The 19084-nt window shown below is 39.9% G+C and overlaps 1 protein-coding gene across 1 annotated transcript; it reads left to right on the top strand.

Annotated features, from left to right (window-relative positions):
* Positions 1-3385: 3385 nt before the first annotated feature.
* dis3l (DIS3 like exosome 3'-5' exoribonuclease) lies at positions 3386-18950 on the top strand. Its single transcript, XM_080031294.1, has 18 exons — positions 3386-3608; positions 4666-4822; positions 6102-6230; positions 7608-7743; positions 8447-8614; positions 9041-9110; positions 9325-9504; positions 9638-9804; positions 10294-10455; positions 10832-11082; positions 11506-11598; positions 11688-11976; positions 14769-15004; positions 15282-15436; positions 15657-15835; positions 15927-16072; positions 17052-17223; positions 17615-18950. The coding sequence occupies exons 1-18, from the start codon at positions 3476-3478 to the stop codon at positions 17927-17929; spliced, it is 3138 nt and encodes a 1045-aa protein (XP_079887420.1). The 5' UTR covers positions 3386-3475; the 3' UTR covers positions 17930-18950.
* The last annotated feature ends 134 nt before the right edge of the window (positions 18951-19084 follow it).

The raw sequence follows: 19084 nt of genomic DNA, 5'->3' as shown, positions 1-19084 counted from the left end.
TCAATGGAGCATTGCTTCAATTGGCACAAGCTATGTGCTCAAACGACACTGAGACTTAGGTGTCTGTTTTTTTCTTTTCTTTTTTCTACACACTTTTGTTCAATCTGTGCTGAGTACTTGGGCAGAGTGCAGCCTTCTCCTTCACACTCCTGGCTACTTATAGTCCTGAAATGATTCCTTAACTGAAATGGTGACTAGGTAAGGGAGGATATAAGATTTTAACCCGATTCACATTTAATTAACAGTCTCACAGGGGCACTCGTGGTGTAGTGGTTCAGCGTCCCTCCTATGAGGCTCAGTCCTCGCAGCAGACCCGGTTCAATTCCAACCCATGGTCAGTTCTCTGCGTGTCATTCCCATCTCTGCCCCATTTAATCTATGTCTCTCTGCACTATAAATAAAGCATTGAAAATGCCAGAAAATAACAATAAAAATTAAATAAAAAAATCACAATATGTTGATGTGGTGAATTTTTTTCATCTACGTAGACAATCCTGAATATGCGACCCGTAAATGCTGTCTAGCTACCCAACATACAGTTCTTTTTGTAACATGAATTATTTCAAAATACCTCAATAAATATGTGGCTTTCTGGAAAAAAATGGGTAAAATGACAGTACAAACAGATTATTTTAGAGCCATTTTAGAGAAGTTTTGGTTGATTATCAGGATAAAATTGTGAATCGCAATTATTTTGGCCAGGATAATTGTGGGGTGAAAATGTGCTATCGGCTCTGACTGCTGACCCACCCACCACCACCACAAGCACCACCAACCCCAGCCACTCACACATAATCATCTTAAAAAGTAAAACACATTTAATTAAAGTAAGAGCTCAGGAGTCGTCAAAAGCTGCATTACAATTATTGCTAGGGCACATTTGTGACAAATGTCTCAGTGACATATTGCCCAGCTCATTCTCTAACGACAGCAGCTCAGTAAATGGAGCTACTTGAAGAGAGACCACAAAACAGAAATCGAATAGCACTTCTCTCAAGCACTTGCCACCAGCGCTCTCTCTTCCTCTCTCTGTATTTGTTTTCTTTAGTCTGCTTTTTGGCTTTGAGCTTTATATGCTCCGGTCCCTGAACACAAATATTCTGACTATTCAACATAGTAGACCTATACAATCTTCAAAAAGTATCGAGCTGAAACCTCCACAAATGAAATGCATGTTTGAGACATCATTTAGTCTTGTAGAGTAGCTGTTGACTTACACGTGCCTTACTCAAGATCGCCATCTAGTGATGATGGACACAGTTACTCCCTCTGTAACAACTGCTTTGATGCCTCAGGGGAATCAATGGAAATACTACAACGGTAATGATCATCCTGACCCATCTAATTAACATCATAACCTTCTGATCACCATACAGTCCAGACTTCGAATATGAAAACATGCCTCAACAACACACACCAGTGGATTTTAGTCATCAGCACCCAGAGTAGCTCACTGCAGGTTATAGTTCCTGTCTTAACAGCTTCTTGATAATAGATAATTGTGTTCACTTTTGACCAAAGTCGACTAGGTCTCAATTAAAAGATTGGAAAAGAAACAAAAAACACAAAAAAACATAGCTCTGGGACCTCAAGAATGCACAATAAAGAGAATGGATTAAAACAAGTCAAGTTGCAATGCATCGGAATAAACCCATAAGTGACAGATTGTCAGGGAAGCATACAGCTATAAAGAAAGAGAAATTATGAGATAGACTTTTTGGGCAAGCCAGCCTTGTAATGATGACTCAAACACAGAAAGCAACTGTACTAATGTAAATATGGGATGGTGACCTGACAGATAAATACAAGGTATTATTATATCTGTCCCTCTTATTAAAACATACATGGTAATAACTTTTCTTGAGTAAAAAAACTATTTAAACTTTGGCACATTAAGCTCAAAATGGATTCCAATTTTGCAGCTTAATTTTCAAAGTATGCACAAAATGTCAAACACATAACAAGGATTTATAAGTCTGGTGCAAATTGCCCACAGTTTCTGCCAAGTATTGTAATTACAATCCTATAATCAACTTCAGCAGGATAGACTAGAGTTGATAATAAAACAACACAGAGAGGCTTCGTTTAAAAATAAATACATGAAGTATTGATAATATAGCCTATGACAGCCTCTCATGATAACTATAAAGTAATAATAAACTCAATAAACCGAAACAATGCGCTTCCTTATTAGCAATTTTCGTTAGATATCGTCTAATGTTGGAGCTTACCTGCAGGAAAGATGTTTCCTAAACAAAGTTCATTCTCGTAGACTGCCATAAAATGCCATCAGAGGAACGACCTGGGATGACACAGAAAAAATCATTCTTAAAAAAAAAAACATTTTCTAAAAGATGTCGCTCTAGAAACATGAATTAAGTCCTCAGCATCCGTTTCGGTGTAGTTGCCAACTTGAGCTCAGTCTCTCCTCTCTGCTGGTGCTGTGCTGCAGCCTCTCTACGGAGCATAGCCAAAGAGCAGCAGAAGCAGCAAGAGGAGTGACCCAACCTCACCGACGCGTTCGCTTTTGGGAAAACCACTGAGGCATGGCAGTTTTTGACTGAGATAATTATATATATAATTGAAGCCGGGATTCAGATAGTATGTCACGTTGGCATGTCACGTTGGCTAAAAAAGGAGGAGTAGCCGAATTAGCTGTTGAACCTTCTTTATCAGACTCTTTTGTGTCTGCTCTTGTCCGTTTTGTATCATAAGGTATCTCATAGTTTTAAACAAAGCTTTTAGGTTTTTTTCTGAATTATCACGAGAATGCTAGGCTAATTGTGTTTGGAATAGGCCTATGCAACTGCTGAGCAGCCGGTAATTATCACGATAATGATTAGGCTTTATTGTCAAATCATCAGACTATAGTGAGGCAATAGCATGGGGCAATACTAGTCCCGACCATCAGGGGTAGCGCCGCGGATATGAAAGATGAGCGTTTTTATTTTATTTTATTTCACATAGGCCTAGGTTGTTTTCATTTTAAGTAGGCCTAATTCGTGAATAGTTTTTCTTTTTCTGACTTTATGCCAGAAATAGACTTGTTTCTTCTGAAATCAAATGTAATTGAGAAGTTGAACTTTTCCCCTTGAATTCTCAACTGTTTTTGGGTTAACTCATACCACCACTGCATGTTTTCAGATGCTTACGGTCCAACACAGACTGTGTACGGGCTACGTACTACTAATAAACTATAATACTGTGTTTTACATGTACATTTGAGCTTTTTCATGCCATGAGATGCACTTTGTCAGAGAGTTTGCCTACATCATTTGATATTTTCTCTTCTTCCTGCAGCACGTGAACGCAGCAAATTAACTACCAGCTTGGGCGTCATGACGTCAGAGGTTTGCCCTGCGCACTTCCCTGAAGTTCTGCGTGAATGTTTACAGGCGTCGCTTCGCGCGTTATATTAAAACTGCTGGACAACTACAACCAGCCCATACACATGGCTCATTCCTGAGTTTTGAGGATGATTAAGACAGAGAAGAAACTGCGTTTGAATAGCAGCCGCGGCCGGAGACTCCGTGTGGTGGTCCGGGAACACTATCTGAGAGAGCGGGTCCCCTGCTACAGCTCACTGTGTCAGGCGGACTGTGAGCACGGTAAAGTCAGCTCAAAACAAAGGCTACACAAAACAGCCTTTTATTTACTTCTACAGTGAACTCGTGACAAAGCACACTCGTTGCTTTGAGTCTACTAAGCATAACTAGCTCACTTCTGATTTCTTGTTATTTTATTACTGAGCTACTACTAGCCTACCTGACCAACTTGTAGTTAGTGGGTGCCAAAGCTAGCCGTTTAACAGCCTTTACAACAGATACGCAACTCATTAATGAGTTAATTGGGTGCAAGACAAAATCATATTACTTGTATTCACATTACATGTGTATTGGATTGGCTGTAAAGTTGTGTTCAGATATAAAAAAATAAGTTAAAGATAAAACCCAGCGATAAACAGTGTCATTGTAGCCTTTCCTAATTCAAGTAATACATGTAATAATCATGCAACTAGTTTATAATGTTATACCTAATTTGTCTTTACCACGAAGCAGATAAAAAACTAAATATTAAACCAAAGGTTAATATTGTTTCATGTTTAATATATTCCGGGTTAATATTGTTTTTCACTGACCAAAGACTGTATTGTTTGACATGTTAGTTTATAGATACGATTGTAATCTGGGCCATCTTTGGCAAAAGTGTGTGGTGACAAGACAGGTTGCACTTCAATCTACACAAAAAGGGCTAGTGCATGCATCCTATTGTAATTTTTTAAAGTTTCAGAAAATCGGCATTTAAAATATTCTTTTCCTGTTGAGCATCAGATACCTTCTGTATATATTTTTTTTAAGAACAGACATTTTGGACTGTTCACAAAAGAAAGAAAATGTGTTCCTGCTGTTGTGTAATGTGGTGTTAAGTAATACATTGGGACACAATGTGTGTTATTGATGTCTGCCTTAATCAGCAGCACCAATCACCACAGTTTAAATATAAAAACAGGTCAACCCCATCGTGGTAATTCATTGTTAATGTTAGTGTTGAAAAGAGAGTCAAACAATATCACTATATAAGCTTAACCGCCCGTCCTAATAATCAGCTATGGAAGAATTGCAAAAAGTATCTTTTCACCAATCGGTGCCTATACCTCGTTACCAGATGGCAAGTTGCTCTCAGGCACAGATGATTTGACGCACTACGTGGTGCCCGATGTCGGAGTGGTGGTTGACTATCTGGAGATCCTGGAGTTAAGAGAGCTGAAGGGCATCATCTTCAACCAGACTACCTGCCAGGCTCTGATACACAAAGGACGCAGGTACACTCACACCAACACACCAAACAGGTGCACAATGTTTTGTTTTGAATCGAGGTTTGTTAACGTGTCGGAATTTGCCTGACCATTTTTTGGCATTGAAGTTTGTTGTCTATTATGATATCTCAAAATGAGCATACTGTGGTCAGTTAAACCAGGCATATTCTTTAAGCAGAACATACAAATATTTCAGCTTCAGGCAGCTTAAAGGCAACAGGACAGCTGCTCGGGTCAAGACCTTTAATTCCTTAAACCCCTTTTTAAATGAAGCCTTTAATGACAACGCACCAGCGCAAGAGTGGGTAGGGGTCAACCTCATTATATCAAAACTGCTGACGAAGCTAAATGAGATCCGGCTTGTGAATTGAAATACCTTTACCACACAAACAGGCAGAAGTGCTTTTGACAAACTTGATGAACAGGGTAAATAAGGAGTCCCACATGACCTTTGGTTTTGATTTCTGCCTACACTGCCTTTCCAAAATGTTGCATCATTAATTTGACGAAGCTTCACTTTTGATAAAGATTGGTAGACGAAGCTGCTAGAGCATATGCTGATGCCACACTGTGTCAGTAATTGCAGTTTTCCATTCACTTCAACACACAGGGAGCCCAGAGGAACAGTGGCTCAATGAGTGTGTGTTGGCACAATGTGTGTATGATGAGCTTTGAGTTTATTTGCAGCTTTGCTTTCTTTTGGACAAATAATTTTATACGATAATGACCTCATAATTTATAAGATAATGTGATGTGCATCTTATAATGATATTTTCTATTTCTTGGCGTTTGAGTAACATCGACTGAGCCACCGACTGAGCAAAACCAAGTTCAAGCCTCAATTTTTTGTATTTTCCAATTGTTGTTTTTCATAGTGCATGCTAAGTAATCATTTTTGAGGTCCACTGCAATATGTAGCATTCATAAAATGAAAAAGTTTGTGATTTGGGACGCAGGGCCTGAACCCCAAATTGCACTCAATGGGTGACCATATGAAGTGCTTTGGATAAAAGCGCTTCATAAATCTAGCTTTTTACCATTTCTGTCTCCAGTCTTTGTGCTAAAATAAGCCTCCTGGCTTTTGGCAGTAGCTTCATATTTACAGACAGCGGCATCAACCTTCTTGTCTCACTCTTGCCAAAAAAACAAAACAAGAAATCAATTTCCCAAGATGTGGAACTATTCCTTTAATCAGCTGTATTTATTATGGTAGTTCTCTCCTAGTAGTTTTTAACCTCAAAAGTATCAAAGTGTTTTTTCGACCGTTGTGGGTATGTCTGTGCAGGCAATACAACCGGCTGCGGAACCTGCTCAAAGACCCTCGACATGAGAGTGTGCTGTTTGCCAATGAATTTCAAGAGTATTCCTATAGTCCGCGAGAGGAGGGGGAGAGCCAGGAGAAGTGGCAGACCAGGTCAGTGGTTATTACCTTCCCAACACCATCAATGGGAGAGAGGAGAGAAGAAGGGATGTCCCAACCAAATATTCTTGGGAATGATCTTGATTTGTTTAATTTAATATTGTATGTATGCCAATACTGTGTCCAATTTGATACTATATTATCTACTTAAATGTTGATTAAATATGCTTCTGGCGCATTGAACTAACAGCTGTAGACTACCTATTTTGGTATGCCTTATTTTTCACAAGCTACATGGTTCAAATACCATAGGTCCAGGATTGTATATAACTAATTTACAATGTGAATTCCTTCATAATCTATAAGCAGTTTTGTGAAATGTAATATATAATCTTAAAGATATACATCATAATTAGACTGAATTTATTACTTAAGTCCCCCTTCTATCAAAGCTGTCAATCAAACAATTTACAATCAAACCTCCATAGTGGCCTAAGGGCTGAAGGACCAATTTCAGTGTTTCCAAAGATTTTTTTCCTCCATTTCGGGTACAAAAAATGTATTATAACAAAGACAGAAGAATAACTTAATAACAGATTTGCAGCATAAACGTTGAATATTATGCAAGTTTCCTACTTAAAGTGTTTCAAGACAGTTACAACAAGATAACAGTAGAACACAGCTCCAAAAATCACACATAAGTAAGTGCATAAGTTTTTTTCCTATTCAAAACACTCTGCCAAGGGTCTGTTTGACAAAAAGGCATCGATGATAAAATGGGTGCATTTACTGGAGACTAGTTTGCTGATGCCTTGATTTATTTTTTATTGATTTTCATCTGCAAATAATCTGACCAGTAGCCAAAACCTTTCAAAATGAAGATGATACGAAACAGAAAAACAAACTAATTCAGTTTTTCTTGAAGGTATAGCAAGCTAATGTGTGATATTTTTCACCCAATTATCTGTTGCATTATGAGCAATGCATCTATAGATCAGATATGAAACCAGTGGGATCAGCACTGCTGTGGTATCTGCCGCATAAGGTAAAGTGTCTGCCAGCAAAGCACATGAGTAGGTTCAGCTACTGGCTCCCTGTTTGAGCAAAACTTCCCCTCTAAAATACAGAGGGAATGGAAATTCAAGCACAGTCTGCTTGGCACTTTCAAAGTTTATTTTAAAGACCCAAATCTGGAGGTGCAACCTGCTCCAATGAAAAGGACTTTATTGCATACACAAGACAGTATACAGACCTGTAAAGGATGTCTGTATTCTTTATAATGTTTAGCCACCATTTTGAGTTGCAGGTAGTGTTCATTTATATGCTAGAAGTATATTAATACTAAATATCCAGGTTTAGGGCTCTAACAGGCAAGCTGTCTGCATCTATCTTGTACTTGTGGATTAACTGTATGTGTGTTTGTGTGTGTAGGTTGGTGTACTCTGCTGCAGTATGGTACTATAACCACCTGGCAGGTATGATGGATATAGTGATGATCACAGAGGACCAGGATGCCATTGCTCAGTACAACATGCTCAACTCTGGAGTGTTCGTCATGTCCGTCAAGGTAAATCTGACTCTATTGAACCTTACCATTCCCACGTGTATGGCTAATCTCTGTAGCTAGAGTGCACTCCATAAGTGTTAAGACAGTGAGAGATTTGGTTGTTCTGGCTCCGTCACACTGGTTTTGATATGAAAAACAGTTTAAAGATTAAAGTGCCAACTTTCAGCTTCCATAGGAGGGTGTTTGAATTCATTTCGGGTGAACACTAGATATGAGACAAAACCAAAAACTTATAAAAATTACTTATTTTGTTCCTTGTGAAGATATAATTCCAGTTTACCATATCTCAGAGGTCATTTTCATATACAGTATTTGTAGTAGCAATGGTTTCTCTCCTGTCTCTCTTGTAGTGATGGTTCTTAACAAAATATTTACTGACTTTGGGAACACAGTAACAACACTGACGTCCAAGCAGCGTTCCATCGGTTTAGCCACAATTCTCTTAAACCTCTGTAAACTGTAGTTGGTCTTCTCTTCCAAATACGTTTGTCCGACCTAAGGGACTGTTTGAAACCTTGCCCTATCAGACTTCTCTTTTATTTTTATTAATTAAAATTGCATTATCACCCAGCCCCACATCAACTTTTATCCGTTTGGACAATCAAGACTTGGTATATACAAATCAAATTGTGCTTCTTAAATATGAACACTGAGTATGATTCCACATTTTGTTTAAATTGTCATGCTTTTAATTTTTCGCCAGAAATATTTGAAAGAGTTCTGTCCGGACCTGCAGGCAGCGCACGAGCTGTACGGCTCTATTTCCCAGGCGCTTCAAGAGAAGGAGAGTGAGGGCACGCAGAAAGAGTTTGATGAACATTTGCCCGAGGAAGTCCTGGAGGCTGGAATCAAGTCTGGACGATACATTAAGGTATAGTCTGCCTGTATGGTTTATGTCAAGTGAGTCTTTCCTTAGAACAACAGTTTTAATGTTGTACAAGAAATTAACAAAATGCTTGTCTCTGGAAAAACGGAAAATTTCCAGATCAACCGTAAACTTTTGCCAGGCTTTTTCTAACAGGTAGCCGCCAATGTGAAAATATATTTGCAGATACTTCGGTAATTTAAATTTTACAGTGACATTGGTACAAATACATTTGAAGATCAAAGAGGAAAGTTTTCACACATTTTCCAGCTATCAACTCTAAAACACAGGGCCTGGCATCACATACAAACACGTTTTGGAGAGAGTTGAGTGATTTGTCACATCCTAAGTGGCCAATAGCCAATAATGGTTACTAAAACTAGATTGATAATGTTGCTAAAATTATTCATATCCTTCTCTCCTTTTCATCAGGGCACTCTGAATGTCGGCAGAAACAATGCTGCGTCTATCTTGACGGCGGATTTCATTAAAGAGGACGCAGGTACAAAACTACAACAACTGTACAATACTGACCGCAGGCGGGCCAGACACATTCAACTATCATCCACAACAAACAAACAAACAAACATCACATTTCTGTAGTTGTCTACTCTCTTTGATATATTCTCCTGAGCCCAATCTCTCTCTCCTATACCTACTTTTAATTTGTGTCTTTATCCTCTCTGCCACCTTTTCCTGTCCCTCACCCGTCTCAGATCTGACTCAAGGCGTGTTAGTGTTTGGTACTAAGGATCGTAACAGAGCCATGCATCGTGACGTGGTTGTGGCTGAGTTGTTGCCGAATAGTCAGTGGAAAAGGAAGGTCACATCCTTGACCGAGGGCCAGGGGCAGGAGACAAGTGGAGAAGACAACAACAGTAAACCAGTGCCTACAAGTGGGTCAGACTTAAGTGATTACTTTGCATGATGTTTTAGGTTTTTTTCTGTGGTATAGTTTCAATATGGGAATCGTATCGAAACCATAATTTTAGTATCGTGACTGACATGACATACATTAAAACTCCACAGGCCGTATCGTTGGGATCCTGCAGAGGAAATGGAGGGATTATGTGGTCACTTTTCCCCCCAGGGAGAGCAATCAGTCCCAGGGCAGGAATTCCAGGATCCTGGCTGTACCATGGGACTATCGCATCCCTAAGATCCGCATCAGTACTCAGCAGGCTGATGCTCTGCAGGTCTGGTTTGACTTTATGTGGTCTATTGATTTATTTAATGTATCTAACCATTAGAAAACTAGTTTGACTAATACAGTACTAGATTTTTCTACATGATCAACCACTGTTATAACTGGGTATCTTTTAGTATTTCAGAATGTATGTGAGCTGTCTGGGTTGAGTCTACTCTGGCTTTTCTCTGCATTAATATATATATATGTATATATATATATATATATATATATATATATATATATATATATATATATGTATAAAAAAAAATTCTATTGTATGTGATACATTAAGAGGAACCAGAGAGACCACAAGACAAAAACAGACACAGACTAATATTTCCTGTGCTTATTCAATCAAATTTCAGATTCATACCCCTATACTTATTACTCATGACCATTATTCTTTAAGGTATATTTCTAATGGGGACCATTCCCTTACAAAAACCTCAAGAGTTTGGTTCAATATTGTCTCATTTAAACTCTTGTCCCTGTCCAGGACCACCGAGTTGTGGTGCGCATTGATTCATGGGAAAGCACGTCGCTCTATCCCAATGGTCACACTGTGCGAGTGCTGGGTCAGCCTGGAGAGTTTGAGACGGAGGTCCAGACCATCCTCATAGAGAACTGCATCCAAGTGTCTGAGTTTTCAGATGCACAGGTGAGAAAAGAAGCCTGAACCTCATTTATATTATACAAACACGCTGGATTTTGATGCTCTGTTCAGTGATTATTTTCTGCTAATTGGAAGCATACACACTCTTTTCTAAACTTGTTTCATATTGCAATCCAAGGACCTGACATAATTTGCTTTTATTTGTGGTCTATATTTATTTTGCTCATTTCTTTTGATAAAGAATGGCCTCTGGTGAAAGTATCTCAGCACAGCACACAATATCTGGCGGTCACTTCTCAGCCCATAGCACAGGCTAAATCTATTATTCATACATGTCCCAAACCATTTGCCTTGAAGAATGCTTGTGTAACCTTGTGTGTTTTTTATTTTTTTTTATCTGTTTCTATCTCTCTGTCCTCAGATGAGAGAGATGCCGGTCAATTCTCCTGAGAAGCCATGGAGGATGGATCCTGCCCAGGTGGCACAGCGCAGGGACCTCAGGGAGAGTCACCTGGTGTTCAGCATCGACCCAAAGGGTTGCGAGGATGTAGACGACGCAATGTCTGTGCGCAGCCTCGATGGTGGGAAGCTGCTGGAGCTGGGGGTTCACATCGCAGACGTCACCCACTTTGTCACCGAGGGATCACTCACTGACGTAGAAGCACAACAAAGGTAATGAGGTGGTAGGATTATAGAATAAATACTCAGAAGCAGCAAGAGGCCAGAAAGTTGCTACTCAAGTTTCTATTGCATCAGACTTGCCAAGGTAGAGAATGTTTGTAAAGTGACAGCACAGAAATAACAGTAATCACAAACAACACTGACAGCAAACTTCTGATAGACATTTCAACATCATACAATATATTAAATATATTTTTTATTTTATCCTATTTTATTTTATTTTACCCCTCAGGTCTGGTAACCAACTTAATGTTTTTTTTTGTTTTTTTCTGTCTTGTTTGGCCTTCGCTGAAGTTGTTGTTGTACATGTTTTGGGCCCCAGCCTTTGTAATAAAGACTGTGATGAAAGAAATGCAGAAGGAAGATGCAAACGCCACTGGTTTTATTAATTTATTTGTATTCTGTCTTTCTAAGGGGTACTACCTACTACCTGTCAGACCGCAGATACGACATGTTGCCCTCTGTTCTCAGTGCAGACCTCTGCTCTCTGCTGAGAGGAGTCGACAGGTCAGTCAACTCAACGTCTTTACATTATGTCATGCATTCAAGAACACATTAAAACATGTCATCTTTACATGTTTGTGCATATGTTCCAGGTATGCGATGAGTGTGATATGGAAGCTTGATGCAGACACCCTCGCTGTCAAAGATGTGAAGTACGGTCGAACAGTCATCCGCTCCTCTTACCAGCTCCACTATGAGCTGGCCCAGGCGCTTCTCAATGGAGAGCAAGCTGAGGTACCAGAGCTGGCCGAGCTTGGGTCTGAGGAGAAGGGCGCTAAGCTAGCTCAGCTAATCCTGGCTCTTGAGAAGTTGACAAATATAGCCAGACGGCTTCGGGCGAAAAGGGACAGAGGAGGCGCGCTAGAGCTGGAAGGGCAGGAGGTATGTCAAGGATTTCAGGATTTTCCTTTTCCATTGAAGCTGAACTGTTTAGAAAATGTGTTTTGTTTAATAACTTTTGGATTACAATACATTACTGTAGTTTTTCCTCTCTGATAATTCCTAGTAAAATTAAGTTGTAATACATTAAAATGTTTCATGCTTTTGAAATTGCACTGAAACTAAAAAAAAAACAATATCAAAGCTATCACAGATTCATCAGCTTTGTCTATGTTTCTATGTACATCTTAATGCTAGAGAATAGTCAACAGTGTGTTTCTAATATAACATTCTTACAACTGTTTGGGGATGGCCAGGCCATTTGCAAAGCCGGGTCTATTAGGAAATATTTTTTCCAGTTTGGTGTGAAAAATCTTGACTGCTCTGTCTGCATGTTAGCAAATTAATAACCAGGGTTTCACAATGAGATAATGAAACCTGGGTTGAATATTTAGATGCTGGCTTAACCTTTGGCTATGTAGTGCAGATAACTAAGTCTGTTATTAGATTTTTTTAATTGGAATGAACATGAAATTAAATAGCCTTACAGCTTGGAAGATTATTTTATCTGAGGACAGAGTTAGGACCAGGATAATGTTATTTTTAAAACCTGACAACCAAGCCAAGCCAGCTGAAACCGGATCATTTCACATAAGATCAGAAAGTAATTTCAGTGAGAATATTTTAATATAAAGGCTTTGTGAATCTAAAGCACATTGTGAAACAGGTGACAGTTTTCATATTAGTTTTGAGTATTCCGTTTCATTTACGACGGTTACCTGGTCATCTGTCAAAACAAGATATGAATCATTGTTTTTCATCTATATGATGCACACTAATAAACTGTCTGTTACTTTGGTTAGATATGTGTGATGGATGGAGTTGTATTACAGTAGGTGTCATCATAGTATTATTTTCTTTTGCCAAATACTGTAATTTACGAAATATCCATTATTTATTTAACCTGCTGGATTTCCTGTGTAGTTGTGAAAATAGATCATTGTGAAATAATGTTACTGTAGTGTTAATTCTTGGCCAGTGAGAATGTTATATCAAAACTAAATGTTTTAAATGGTATTTTATGATTACTTTATACTAAACCTACCAACCAGGGTAAATTACTCACCCTGAAAGTCCTGCACCAATGACTCCCTTAAAAAAAATCCATTGTTACCAAGGATAAGGCTGAAGTTAAGAAGATGGTTCGATGGTTACTGCCTCTTGAGGCACCTAAGACCTTGAGACCACAGCTCCCTTCCACAGCTTCAGCAATGGAAGTTTTGAACATCAACCACTCGGATTCAATGCCCACAACTTCCACCCGGATACCAGAGCTAAAAGCTCTGGGTTTGGAGAGGCTGTCTTGGATGACACGTTTCTTCAACATTGCGTGGAATTCCGAACAGGGCCAAATGAGTGGCAGACCGGGTGGTGGATACCCTGTTTAAAAAGGAGAGCACAGAGAGTATGTGCCAACTACAGTGGTATCACGGCTCTCAACTTCCCTGGTAAAGTCTACTCCAAAGTGCTGGAAAAGAGGGTTCGACCAACAATCGAACCTCGGATTGAAGAACAACAATGCTGATTCCGTCCTGGCCACTGAACAACAGACCAGCTTTCCACTCTTGCAAGAACCATGGAGGGGGCTTAGGTTTATGCTCATTCGGTGTACATTTAAATCTGGAGAAGGCGTATGACCGGGTTCCCAGGGAGATATTGTGGGGGTGCTGCGTGATGGCATTATCGGTCTCTCACTGGATCTGCTCGCAGACGAGTGGAAAGCGGCTGGTATGACGATCAGCAGCTCTAAATCAGGTAAGGAATGGGTCCTTACCCCAAGTGAAGGAGTTAAAGTACCTGGGGTGTCTTATTCACTTATAAGTTAGGGGACAATGTGGCGTGAGATTGGCCAGAGAATCTGAGCAGCGGGGGTGGTATTGCACTCGCTTTACCTCACCAAACAAAAAAGAGCAAAGCTCTGGATCTGCAGGTCAGATATTTGTTTCCACCCTCACCTATAGTCATGAAGGCTGGGTAATTACTGAAAGAACGAGATCACGCGTACAATCGGCCAAAATGGGTTTTCTCAGGATGGTTGGCTTGGCTGGCTTTTCCCTTAGAGATAGGGTGAGAAGTCCAGTCCTTTTGTGAGTAGAAAGGTGCCAGTTGAGGTGGTTCGGACATCTGGTAAGGATGCCCCCTGGGATCATTCTTTGGGAAGGGTTTCAGAGACGTCCAGCTGGGAGGAGGCCTTGGGGAAGACCCAATACTAGGTGGAGAGATTCTATATCCACACTGGCCTGGGAACGCCTCAGGATATCCCAGTCAGAGCTGGTTAATGTGGAAGTTGAAGTTTGTGGTCCTATTCTGGAGCTGCTGCGCTCGCGACCCGACCCCGGATAAGCGGTTGACGATGAGTGAGAATAATCAACATTGTGAGGATCGGGGCAGAAGAATGGTGTATGATGGATTGGATCACACTAAACTAAAGTGTGTCTTCATGGTGGAAGGAACATACAGTGCAACAATTTGGCTCACTAATAATTTTTTTTCACGTCATTTAAAAAAAAAATCAAATCATTTCTGGGATTAATACTTTCATGGCATTTTTTGACGAAAAGAAAAAAAAATCATTATAATTTTATGTTTCCACTTGTTAAGAGTTTTCATTTTACAATTAATTAATTGTTAAACAACAAAACAAAAAAAAAACTTCAACCCAACACATCCAAAATTATTTATACCAACATCCCCTGAGTGCATGTGCTTTATTTTGTGTCACCGTCCCTCCTCAGGTGCGCGCCCTACTGGATGAGGAGAGGAACATCACAGCACTGGTCCCCAAACAGCCCCTGGAGGTCAATGAAACTGTGGCCGAGTGCATGATATATGCCAACCACTGGGTGGCGCGCAAGATCCAGGAGACCTTCCCTCATCAGTCCCTGCTGAGGCGTCACCCCTTACCACGGCAGGAGGCCTTCAGCCGGCTGGTGGAGGTTGCCACGGCCGGTGGATTCACCATGGATACGAGGTGATTGTCTGACAGTAGGATTTGCTGAGTGTCCTGTATGGAAGTTGATGAGGTGCACTTTTTACTGATTTCACATGCATGTTGTTCTGGAGGCAAAGATGGCTCATGAATAAAAAAAACTCTAAAGGTTGGGTTGTGTTGCACTCAGTCAAACAATAATGACTCCACTGAGATGATTTGTTACTCACTATTCCACTCTGCATCAGTTGTTTTTCTTTTTGTGAAATCATGTTTTGACGAATCGTCTGATCCTGAACCGGTAATTCTGTTCCTCCAGAACCAACAAGGCTCTGGCGGACTCTCTGGACCGGGCTGTGGACCAACAGGACCCACTTGTGAACAGGCTGCTGAGAATGATGGCCACTAGAGCCATGCCACAGGCCCTGTACTTCTCCACTGGTCTTCAGTCCCAAGACCAGTTCTACCATTACGGTACACCCAACAACACCTACACCTTTTATTGTATAATTCAGTGGAACTGCATTTTCATGTGTTTGTATGTGTTTTCCCAGATTTCTGATCTGAGTTGGTTACACTGTCCTGTTTTGAAGAATATGAATATCTAATTTATGTGGTGCAATTATTTAAAATGTAGAAAATCTATTTAACTAAAAAGAAGATAAAAAAAATAAAAAAAAATTCTATCTCTTAGGTCTGGCTCTGGAGCATTACACACACTTCACCTCGCCCATCCGGCGCTACGCCGACATCGTGGTCCACCGCCTTCTCAACGCAGCCCTTGCCATTGAGAGAGGGGAGGACCCTGGTAAATTATTAGCTGGTTACAAGGAACAGGACGAAATGGCTCAACATATCAACAGCAGGAACAGGGTCAGTGCCGTTTTGTGATTCTGAGGATCTATAATTTACTTCTTACTATATAAAATAACTCCATATATTGACTTCTGTGTGACATTTCCAGGCAGCAAAGTTGGCCCAGAAGATGTCAGTAGAGTTGTGTCAGTGTCTGTACTTCAAAGAGAGAGACCCTCAGACGGACCCGTGCTGCGTGGCGGACGCTGTCATCTACAACATCCGAGACAACGGCGTGTTGGTGTTTGTCCCAGAGTAAGAAATTAAAGGGGGTGTCTTGTGTGGGACGACTTACTGAAAGATTATGGTTATCAATGCGTTTTATAGACAGTTATTTATTTTTAAAGGGAGAAAATAGGAATATTGAATATTTTTCTTTCTCTCCTCTGATTCCATATCTGATATATCGTCATTGATCTCATTTACCAATATTCACACACAATACTTTTAAGTAGGCAACTTTTATTCTTAGTCTTTTCATGGGATCTGTTTAGCCCTGTCCTTTAATGTTCTTTTAATGTGGAACAAACATGTAAAAATATTCTTGACATGAGTACCATGCACTGTCTGTCAATTGTCTCAACAGCTTTTCACGGTCTATATTACATCAAAGTTTGTACCTGCTTTAAATTGAAATATACTAGAAGCCAAGCTTTCTGGCTTGGTTTGGTTTTCACTAACTAGCGACACTGAAGAAACCTAATGCATTACATCTGTGAAGGAATAAAATATGTGGAAAATTAGATTGAAAATGAACTGATGAATTGAAAAATTTAAAATATAATGACTATTTGTTACTGGGGAAATTATGTATTACGGGGGTGCCCTTAGCTCAGTTGGTAGGGCGTCCCCCCCATGGGCCTCGGCCAGCAGTAGACCCGGGTTCGATTCCAGCCCGCGGTCTTTCTCTGCATGTCACTCCCCTCTCTGCCCCATTTCAACTCTATCTCTACACTATCAATGACGCATAAAAATGCCAGAAAATATACAAAAAAAAAAAAAAAAAATTGTGTATTACATTTCATATATTCTTATCTTTTTAATAATGGATCATATTAAGGATTAAACTAGTTAATGATTGAAGTGAAATGGCCATTAAAAGAAAATAAGGAATTCTGTACAGTTCCTATCTCTTCTGTCAGTATAGCTTTCTTACAGAGAGCTTTCATCTAATAAAACAGAATCTTATAGTTTCACAGTGCAGCAGTCATGACATCACCTGCACTCTTTCCAGGTATGGTGTGAAAGGGGCAGTGTATATGAAGAATCGAGAGGGCCAGGTGGTGTTTGCAGCACAGGACGGCAGCTGTGAGTGGCAGAGCGGATCAGTGCGACGATACCCTGACAAAATTACCACTACCTCCAGCTGCGGCACCTCCACCTTCAGACTGTTTGAACACATCACTGTGAGTCGCACAACAGATTAATTAGTTTAGGGTTGATCAACAATCTAACGTTATTGTCTGCAGTGTTGACCTTAGATAGAATGAGGGTTGGACGGTATCCAATTTGTGATTCCTTCAAAACTTCACCATATTATAGCCCAGTATGCGGTTTTACCTTCAGGTAAAAATTACTTCTGCTTCAACTGTAGCCTATTTGTTTTCTTTTCTTTTCTCGCCCAACACTAGATTTAACGAAACTGCATTGAAATAACCACAATGAAGTCAATTACACATTTTTACTGAACATCGCTTGAACACATCACAATGTAACTCAAAACAGCCTATTTTTCAAATGGGGAAAAAAAATCACTGCATGTCTTTTACTTAAATATCAGGATATATTTCTCCACAGGTTCGTATTTCTGTCCATTCGAAACAGTTCCACACAGACAGTCTAAACCTTGTGGTCATCAGCACCAAGCCCCACCGCAGCACCAAGCCCCAGCAGCCGCGCTCCCAGGGCCGCTGCAAGCTGGTGCAGGAGGTGGTGCGCCTGGCCGAGGAGGCGTCGCAGCAGAAGGCGGCACGTCGCCCCAAATTCTCCAGAGAGGAGAGAGAGTTCTGCCAGAGCAAAACTCCCAATCTGTACTCTCTCCTGGAGGAGATCAGAGAGCTGGCTCTGATAGACGAGGACATGGCTGGGCAGGTCCTTGCGACAAAAGCTTAGAGATGCTCTAACATGAGCCCAGATGTGAAGCGAATGATGGACACAGAAGAGCCTGATGGGTTTTTAAAATACATTCGATGACTGCTTTAAAAATCCATGAACAAATATCTGTAATGTATATCAGCGCGGCAACAAGCAAAAGAGGTTATCACTTCCACACATTACCTGTGTTAAATTTCCTCCGAATTTTTTAACTCTTTATGACAGATTTGTTGTTATTTATAATCTGTATACTTTTAGTGACCTTGAGGACAAATGTTTGATAATGCATCTGTAAAAGAGGTCTTTGATGATATTAAATGAGAGGAGAAATATGCCGATTCTGTGGACATTTTCATGAACACAGACGTTGAACACAGACTATGTGAATAGTGGAACTGAAGTAAAGTAACAGTCTCCCAAAGGTGTTAAGTCACTGATGAGACTACTGGTAGAAATGGTAGTCCACACTGGGACATTAGATGATATTTTGCACTAAAATTCAAACAAAATGGGTGAAAATGTAGAAGTTCTAGTTACAAATAAACATATGCTAACACACAAATCAGGATGATTGTTTTAGACCGCGAACTGTTAAAAAATCGGAATGAATGCAGCACCAAACTGATTATTTAAAAAACAATTGATAACAAAGTACCTCACTGTTTATTATGGCATTATGTAAAACATGATACTAATAGTCAAATTATCATGGTCAAATGTCTGATTGGTCAAATCTTGCGTTAGTTACCTTTTTTTCTGTCTTTGATCGGTATGGCATTTCACATAATTCATTTTATTGCGACAGAAGACCATTCACACACACTAAGGAGATAGATCACAAGTTATTTTCAAATGTTTATTTACAGTATAATAGGCTGATATATATACCACAATGAATTTAAGTTGTCCACTGTTCTTTACTAATAGATTCAAATGTACTGGGACACTGACCAGGCTCCTGTCAGCACCTAATCTCAAACACAGTACTACACATTAATAGGGAGTCTGTTCTAGTTTCTCAGTTGGACACTTCAATAATTACCCTAATTATAATAATCATTAGTTTAAATATTAGTGTAGCTTGTGCTTCTTTGTATGGAGGTTAATTGTTACCACAGAATATATTTTTGTGCCGTTGTTGAAACTGTATAAATGAACTGGAGCTCTTGTGTA

Source organism: Ammodytes marinus, assembly GCF_949987685.1.
Source record: "Ammodytes marinus genome assembly, chromosome: 1".
Taxonomy (NCBI): Eukaryota; Metazoa; Chordata; class Actinopteri; order Uranoscopiformes; family Ammodytidae; genus Ammodytes; species Ammodytes marinus.
This window is presented reverse-complemented; position numbering and strand designations above follow the sequence as displayed.